Source organism: Crassostrea angulata, chromosome 7, assembly GCF_025612915.1.
Source record: "Crassostrea angulata isolate pt1a10 chromosome 7, ASM2561291v2, whole genome shotgun sequence".
Lineage (NCBI taxonomy): Eukaryota > Metazoa > Mollusca > Bivalvia > Ostreida > Ostreidae > Magallana > Magallana angulata.
This window is the reverse complement of record NC_069117.1, coordinates 13,838,038-13,846,916: the sequence shown is the minus strand read 5'-3', so window position 1 is coordinate 13,846,916 and position 8,879 is coordinate 13,838,038. Positions and strand designations below refer to the sequence as shown.

The window sequence follows — 8,879 nt, the reverse complement described above, 5'->3', positions numbered from 1 at the left end:
TTGCCAAGAGACAGAATTTTCTGTATGAACATATTGTATGCGTCATTGGCAATACAATGAAATTATAATTTATTGTGACAAATATATGTTTGTCAATTCAATAGTTAAGATCCCTTCCCTCCTTTAAAAAAACTACATGTATATCTTGAGATTCTCCTCTCAGTAAATCGTGCTAGTTCAGATTAAATCACAGTGACTATAAAAAACCATGTGTGTTTTTATTTCAGTTGCTAGTATTTATACACGATTATAAATATGGACAGATGCGGGTGATGATGACGAAGAACGCTCGGCTACTTCGTAATAATTACGCCCATTAGTGTCCCAGCAGATTCCCTCTGTCGCCCCAACGGGTCTAGTAGGTAGTGAAGCGATGGGGTGATGTTGTAGTGTATCCAGTACATTGTCACCATGAGAAACTATCCAGTAGTGAACTTTGTGCAGTGACAGGAGAACTATCTGGGTGCCATCTGGCGAAATATCACCGGAAGTGGGACTGTTGTCGGGCAGGTGTAAATCAGGAAGATGGATTGTGTGTAAATGTACCACGTGGGTGCTGTTCCATTGGTCGTGCGGTAATCGTCCGACCTGGCGGTGATGGCTGGTATGACTTTGTACTATGTATACGTCGCCATGTTGGTCCACCATAACGGTGTCGAAGCCATGAGACCATCTGGAATTCAAAATGTTGATATATTTCTTAAATGACAGTTTAAGGTTGATAAATGAAATAATTTTTCTCAGACACCACATTCACTCACAAAAACTTCTAAAAACAAAATGCTCACTCAATCTGAACCGCTGCGACATCTGTAAGAATTTGATCGGAGTAAACGAACTCGGGTTCCTCCACCCTGTAGATTTTGTGACTTTGGCTATCCCCGATATATATACAGCTGCTTTTTCCACAGGGACCTACAGCAATGTCCTCCCAGTCGTGGTTTTCGGCGGGAAATAATCGTAGAGCTGAGATGATGGCGGCATTTGACGCATTGATGGCGTACACTAAGGGTTGTTTGTTATCTCCGTCATTGTGAGTGTATAGGACGCCATGGTGCTTCCGGCTGGCTGCTACTCCAGAAGCGTCAAACAGCCGAGAATCCAAGTGACCAATTAGTGTTGCGTGTTCAAATTTAGGTCCTAGAAATATTTCAATATCTTTATAAATGTGTCTGTGTTATTGGTGTTAGCACTATTACATATGACACTTAGTACAGTATCTGATGCGTGATTCAGTACTCTACATGTACCTGTCCTACTTACATGCATAAACAGTGTTCATCAAAGACGCGATTTGGTGACAATGTAATAATCAGCAATCCTAGGGCCAATGTCTATATATAAGGAAAGGAATCATTCTTTGAATATTATGAGGTGATAATTTTGGTCGGGCGTGATCAAATCCAATAAAGCCCGAATGGTTTTATGATAAACTTGATCACGCCCCGACCGATCGAAATTATCACCTCATAATTAATATTCAAAGAATGATTCCTCGTTACTTATATATCTATAATTTTCAGCAATTGTAAATTAAATATTTGAATATAAACAAGCAAAAACCCCGCTTGTGCCCCAAATATACGTCATTTGAATTTATGGACTGCATAGTACAAAATCGAGTCGTTGTGTTATCACAGTTAAAGACACTGAAAAATTTAGATATTATCGTCTATAAAATAGTCCTTAATCCACGAAGCCATATAATTCATTGAGTCTTACTTTACCTTCGCACCAGATGCTGGTCAGCCCAGAGACAAAAACAAGAAGCTGCAAGGGGACTGCCATGGTGACCTAATAAAAGAATTTATGTTGCAGGTAGGAATAGACCATTCTTGATAAGATATGAAAGGTCATTTCAGATTGCAATGCTTTTAACATCAATATAAACAGCAAAGGATAATAATATTAAAAATGTTCAAACGCACAATTGACAGATTTATACCAAACTATGAACGAAAATTCTTAAGCTGGTAGCAACTATTAATGGAAATCTTTTATTGATTCGTGTCCACGAAAATAATATTCCTTCAGACAACGAGGGACCTATATACGGTCCTGAGACAACTAAATAAAAATGTTTGCCGACAAAAAAAGTGTTCTTATGATCTTAACGAAGTATAAATCATTGCCCTAAAATAAAACTCGTGATCGCTTTATTCAAGATTTGTCATAACGAAATTATTATAGTTTTCATGATTTTATTCTAGATTTAGAAACATAAATTACACCAGTACTAGTAAAAAAAGAAGTAACGCTTCATTAAATTTCTTAAAATAATTTACTGAAATCATGGGCATAATTATTTTTAATTGTGTTTTCCAGTCAAAAGAGTGCGCTTATATCGAAAAATAAAATTTACCTTTCCTGGATTTTAAAAGTTGAAAATATATATATTGTATTCAATCAATGAAAGAAACAAGTTTATGGAAGAAGGGGAATAAACGCGTGTTAGTGTTCGAAGGAACAACATTTCCATCCTGGGAACAAGTTCGTCTCCAGGAAACACATCGTTAACCCTAGCCCCAGCAAAGAACCATAACTTGTGAGCATTATGTATATACACAAAAACGAATGCAATTCAGAGTAGTTTTTTTTGTTATTCGATTATTGTATTTAAGTTTCTCCAAACGTTGGCTCTTTATCAAAACGCCATTTTTTTCCTGTGTGGTGAACAATACTAACTTAATGCACTTGTAGAAAACAGGGAAATGAATATGAAAAATGAATTAACTAGAAAGATCAAACATTTCATTCTCAAGTTTTCTAAAGGGTCATTCGTGACCTGATCAATAGACGTATAATAATAAACGTTCCTTCCTCTTCGGTTTGTTAGAACATTTTTCGGGAAAAATTAAAAATATAGAATTATTTAAAGAGCAAACTGAATATCTTTAAAAAAATCATTCGTAAAAAGATCTTTTTTAATTTAAATGTCAATGAAATAAATTGTACTATCTGTACTACTGCACATATATACGCATGGAATCAACTACACGTATACTACACATGTATACTATAGCATACATGTATGTGTAGAATAGTTGATACCATTCGTATGTAAATATGTACATGTATGTATTTTGATTCTTATCTGCATATGATAACGCATTGTTATCATATTTTTTTTAATTTGAAAGCTTAATTAATGCTTTGATTCCATGAAAGATAACAATGAAATCCTTTTTGCTATAATTCTTTTCTTTGCCTTTTTTCTTTGCCTCTTTTCCCTTATAGAATTTAAGGTTTCTCCACCCTTGATGCTTTTATGGTTAAATCCGTGTAATATTTGTTTAAATCTGAAGATTAATATGTAAACATTCAAATTGAACTTAAATATTGGTATGTTGCAAATATTTTGTTCAAGTTCTTATGTACGGTTAAATCAGTTCAGTTTTTCATTGAATTCAGCGATTTCAACTCAAACTACTCTCTATAAATTGTTAAACATTAGTGTCATTTAACTTTACACAGCTAAAAATGTGTAAAACACAAGTTTAATCAAGAAATATTGGCAAAACCATGCATCACATAACACTAATAATATAACCGATATTGGTAAAACATTCCGGAATGCTCCCAATGACGTCATGCGACAATCGAAAGACCTTAATTGAATCCATATAAAAATGACAACTTTTTGTAATTTGCAAGGTCTTAATATAAATTCTACATCAAGTGTTTTCGTTCGTCGGAGAAATCCTTTTCACTTTCGTTTTGAACAATTTGTAGATAATTGGCTATAATTTGTACATTTGGTCTTTAAAGTTACATTTTCTCATTTTGCTCGAAGTGATAATTTTTTCAGCCCCACACAACAGAAGATATCGGATCTTTGTTTATTTTAATTTTTTTTAGATAATAAATATTTTTTAGACTGTATTCGAAAACATCCGCTGAATAAGATAAAAACTAATATTCATGCAACGGAGTCAACGAACAGAGTGTAGTTAGACCACCAGCGAGGGTATAACGAAATCCTTCCCTTTCTGTTGAGGTCTACACACATCCAAAGATTCCCCTTTAACCCCTCCAGTCAGGTCATTACTAGATAAGTACGAATTAGTCTCAGGCGACAGATCTGTGATTCTGATAAGTCCACGAACATTCAAAAGATAAGGTCAGTCATTTCGTTTATGATTTTGTAATGTTTGAAAATGGTTTTAAATGTGGGTAATCTGGGAAACACAAAGACTTTATTTTGCATTCGCAACCCAAACCATGCTTTCAAATAGCGTCTTAAATTTGTTTTTATGTTGATTATCTAGAAATTTCCTATCATAAGAAAAATTTCTATAGGGTCGATAACCTTCATTGGCAAATACTTATATATTAGTGTCTATTTTCGGTCCTTACAATCAGTTGTAGAGGATTAGTTGCATTTCTTTTCGTAAATCAAAATGTTATATATAATGATGGCGACACAAAACAATAAGTAAACAGTCATTATATTATAAATGTGATTGTCCAGCCAGTATCATAACAACTAAAACATCAATGATATTCTGTTCTGTTTTAGATGAAGCTGGTGCTGATTTGCTCTTTCTTTGGCCTCCTGTAAGTTTAAAATCACTTTTATGATTCTGGTTTAAAGGGTTCGGATCATGTTCGCATAGAAGGCAAATGCATGTACGATATTAAGACGGACAGTTTCTCTTGTTGGTTAGTGTTTGAATCTCTCAAACACCCGTCTCTGTTCAAAGGCATCAGCACCAAAATTCGATGCACTTTAACTTTGTTAAAGTAGAACATTCAAAGAAATGGCGACGTGTTTAAGTATGTACGTGTAAATAACACGATTTATATCATGTAAGTACTTTATGTTTTTCAGTTATGCCGACTCAGAACCACAAAGAGAATACATTTTATTCGAAAAAGTTGACCATGACCTCAGTGGCTGCCTTGACCGCAATGAGGTCGACAACATCTTTCTTGCCTTTGATATTGACCGTAGGTTGTTAAAAAATGCATAAACTGTCTTTCGTGGCAAATAATTGGTCATACAAATATAGAGGTTCTGCTTAAACTACTTCGTGGTTTTTTTAATTTCGCAGATAACCAGGAAGTGACGAGAACGGAGTTTGAGAACGATTGGTTGACTCTGTATCAGCTTGGAAACGCTCGTGAGGCTAACCTCCTCTTCAACAAGGCCGATGCTAATGGCGATGGTCACTTGACTCACGCAGATATGCCCTTGATCTACAGCTACTTCGATATGAACAGTACAATTTCATTCATCGTTGTACATTACCTTATCTAATACAAATGGTTGAAGAATTCCCTCGGAGACGTAGAATTTCTATTAGACAATCTAACACATGGTTATGTACAATCGTAAATGACCCTAGGCCTCATGTGATGAGTATTTTTGGTGCGTCGTTTTAACTTAAATCTTGTAGACGAACGTTCAAAATTTTGAAAAGTCCAAAGATAAGAAAGCTATATAAAGTAACCTAGACTGAAATAAAAGACACCTGACGTTTCTCTTCATAAATAAAAATTACAGATACCTTACACTATTATAATATAAATATTTTATTACAGTATTAGAAAGTTTTTATCTATAAACAGGAAAGTTGAAAACGCCAAAATTTATGTTTGTGTATGATACCCGCGTATTTTATGATAAAATATGTTGAATAATATGTAAGTGAAAAGAATCGCTAAGTTCAGAATCTCTTCCAGGTCTACTTTTATTTTTTTCACAACAGAAATATTAGTACTGTTTTTTATTATTTAAATAATTTTGCCCCCCCCCCCCCGGTTAATTGAATGCTCATGGCATGTACGATTAAGCTGAGCTAACATTAATGTTTTTGAGTTTAAAAAAGAATAGCACAGTTCTTTTGTGTCATTTAAATGATATATTCATTCTAAATATGAAAGTTCGTTAAACATTGATACTGGCACGCATACTTGATATTATCCCCAGGTGATGGCTGTGTGGACATGAACGAGTTTCTAACCCAGTGGGGGGACCTGAAGCTGGCCCCTATCGACGTGTCTGTCATTGATGCCGGGGATACCACCGTGGCACCTGCCGGCACCACCCACGCAAACAATGGACACCATGGACGTTAAAACACACACTAACTGTAATGTGGTTCTGAACTTAAGAGTGATTTGGTCATTGTTTGCTGTTCAATAGTTGAAATACAAGCTTTGTTCAAAATCTTCTCTCGACGATATTTTAGGAAACTTTTCAGTTTTCTATAGTCAGTGACATCTAAAGATTAAGACATTTGGTTTGGTTTTTTGTTGGGGTTTTTTTTTTTTGGTCTTTTTTTTAGGGGGGGGGGTAGAAGGTAACGCAGTTTTGTGTAGTTCCTGGAGTTAAAAGAAGTATCGAACATTGCATGTTTTATACAATTATGTATGTACATTGGAGTATGCATGCAGGTCATTCTCTTTTAGATTTGTCTATCTGTCTGTCCGTCGGTCTCTTTGCCCGTCGATTAGCAAATCCAACCTTTAACATCTTCCAAACAATTCAAAATTTGCTTCATTGTGGTAAGTTTAATGGTCAAAAACAATTGAAATGTCAGAAGGGGCAATGGATTTTGTCACCAACAAGGTAATAGTGTTTAATATGTTTTGATTTTCACTTAAATGAATCAAAATACAATATCGGCAAAGATCACTATAAAAGTATCTGCTTGGTTAAAGAATGATACGTCAAATATATAAAATAAAGAAATATTGTTACATGTATTTGAAATGCGGTTTCCTAAGTTGAAAGAACCATTTAAACAAGGCCTTGGACTTTCAGTAGGATGTAACTATCTTACATGTATAACAAGTTTAAAATGACGCTAGTTTCAAGTGAAATATACACATATTGCGTCGTCTTAGCTTAAAAGCCAGACTTTAAAGTGCATAGCTGAGTTGCCATCGAAGAAATAGACAGCCCTACGTCATAATGCTGTTTGACACAACTACCCAAAGTCCAAGCTCTTGTTAAAATGGTTCTTTATTAAGACGATTGCGTCACCCTTTGCTGAACAATTTTTTACTTCTCGTATCTCAAATAAAACCAAAATCCTTAGAAAGTACAAAATATTCGCTCATATTACAAAAACAAGATTGTGGCTTTTCACCCGAAATACAGGCACGTAGCATCGTTTTTGAAAGTGGGGAGCCAGACTCATCCAAGAAATCTTGACAAGCAAAAAAAAAAACCCACTTCCCAAAATCATGATAATCCTAATCCGTGGCACGTGGAAGGGGGAGGGGGCGGGGTAGCATAGTACACCTATATAACTTCAATTTCATTGTAAACAGTTCATTTTCTTATTTTTACTTTTCATTTTTTCACTTCATGTGGGGGACCAACTCCTTGAATATTCACTTGTTTATATGTCAATCGAAGAAAAATCTATTCTGCATCAAAAAGTTGCCCCTGCCCCCCCCCCCCCCCTTCAATGCTACTTGCTTGTAGATAAGATAAATAAATATGCTCTAATGTTATTTTTTAAATATAAGTTTCTTAAACCGATAAACCTACAGTGAATACAAGGGAAGGAGGGAGGAACTTTTGCTTATGTTTGTACATGTAATTTGTATACTTATCAACTGGCTGAGGAGGTGTGGTGTCCAATGTTAATTTTCTATAACCTTTTTTTTTTATTTCACAAACTTATCTATTGAAACGGCGTCTGAACCCCACCCCCCCCCCCCTTTTCAGATCCGCACGTGAGGTAAGTATTTACAATGTATTGCACAACTTCCTGAAATCAATACTCGTGTTATTAAATGACCTGTGTTCAGCGGAGTCGGCAGATTCTATTTTTGACAGTGACGTATACCTGTGTATATAAACGAGCGAGCGCAGCTATTACAGCGGAATCAGCCGGATAGCGACCCGTCACCGTCCACGTTCAACATGGGGGTGGACTGGAAACGGGTCCTTTCGTATCAGAAGAAATAACAATCATTTTGATCAATGCTTACTTCGTAACCTCCCTGGATTTTCGCGTCTAGGGTCTGTTCCCGGTTCTTGGGCCCTCGCCGCAGCGACCCCGCCTTCACTTTATAGTGCTATGGGGTTGGCGAGGATCACCCAGGGACCACAGCAGAGACCACTCACTCGGAGGTTTTCTACTGTATACTCCGTGGTTTGGTGCTTGTCTGTGGTCCTGGGTATTTATCATCGACAAATGTAAGGTAAGTAAATTCCGAATGGTTAAATCAATGGGAAAATGTACGTTTAATTGCATAATCGTAAAAAAGGGTTGATACTCAACAGCAGCGTGAATTAAAGGTAAGCGAGAGTTCAAAGTCCGATTAAACCTGTAAAAGTACATGGTAAGTATATTCGCTACGAATTATAGGGATGTTACGAAGGGAGGCCTTGGTCAAAAACTTGTCATTGCTCTGTTATGAAAAGCAGCATACTGTGTTTACAAGTATTAGTTTAAAGCTTGTTGTCAGGGACTCGGTCTGTTTAAGCTTGTTGGTGGACAAGCCTCGTGAAGAGTTCATTGTCGGGACGGTCCAAAATACAGACCCTGGGTCGTTGATAAGAAGCTCCTGAACTAATGTTTGTTTACACGGTTTGTCTGTCTGTGCATCAAATGGACAGATCCAGAGGGACATGCAACCAATGAAAAAATAAAGATATAAAACATTTCTTTGTTGTCTGGACTTGATGCGTAATATTACGCAATATACGTGATATTATACCAAACATTAAGACTATTCTTAAAAGCCATTAGCTAAATCCAATGAACAAAAGGACCTGGTGTAATATTATTTTTAGCAAAAGTCATAGAAGAAAATTTTATTTAAAATTTTATTTGTATATGTATTCATTTAGTACCTTTGTCGAATAATATTTTCTTCTAATGAATGATTGATAAATATCTAAATCAATATTGATT

At 35.7% G+C, this 8,879-nt stretch overlaps 2 protein-coding genes across 3 annotated transcripts; one reads left to right on the top strand and one right to left on the bottom strand.

Moving 5' to 3' along the window:
- Positions 1-204: 204 nt before the first annotated feature.
- On the bottom strand, positions 205-1,840 carry LOC128191193 (uncharacterized). The gene is made up of 3 exons (XM_052863275.1): positions 1,728-1,840; positions 789-1,140; positions 205-673 (listed from the first exon to the last, which is right to left on the bottom strand). The coding sequence occupies exons 1-3, from the start codon at positions 1,786-1,788 to the stop codon at positions 238-240; spliced, it is 849 nt and encodes a 282-aa protein (XP_052719235.1). The 5' UTR covers positions 1,789-1,840; the 3' UTR covers positions 205-237.
- Positions 1,795-6,172, top strand: LOC128191194 (uncharacterized). Of its 2 annotated transcripts, none has more exons than XM_052863277.1 (5): positions 1,795-1,818; positions 4,520-4,557; positions 4,832-4,950; positions 5,055-5,222; positions 5,933-6,172. In XM_052863277.1, exons 1-5 carry the CDS (start codon positions 1,810-1,812, stop codon positions 6,079-6,081), a joined length of 483 nt encoding a protein of 160 aa, XP_052719237.1. In that variant the 5' UTR covers positions 1,795-1,809; the 3' UTR covers positions 6,082-6,172. The 2 variants fall into 2 exon arrangements, with proteins under 2 accessions (XP_052719237.1, XP_052719238.1); XM_052863278.1 differs by lacking the exon at positions 1,795-1,818 and adding an exon at positions 4,002-4,120.
- Positions 6,173-8,879: the final 2,707 nt, after the last annotated feature.

Excerpts from the sequence above, each read along its gene's own strand:
- LOC128191193 (XM_052863275.1), bottom strand. The coding sequence starts at position 1,788 with ATGGCAGTCCCCTTGCAGCTTCTTGTTTTTGTCTCTGGGCTGACCAGC. Across the intron at positions 1,141-1,727 it reads GACCAGCATCTGGTGCGAAG|GACCTAAATTTGAACACGCA; the intron begins GTAAAGTAAGAC and ends AAATATTTCTAG. Across the intron at positions 674-788 it reads GTCGCAGCGGTTCAGATTGA|ATGGTCTCATGGCTTCGACA; the intron begins GTGAGCATTTTG and ends TTTGAATTCCAG.
- LOC128191194 (XM_052863277.1), top strand. Across the intron at positions 4,951-5,054 it reads TCTTGCCTTTGATATTGACC|ATAACCAGGAAGTGACGAGA; the intron begins GTAGGTTGTTAA and ends TTAATTTCGCAG. Across the intron at positions 5,223-5,932 it reads CAGCTACTTCGATATGAACA|GTGATGGCTGTGTGGACATG; the intron begins GTACAATTTCAT and ends TATTATCCCCAG.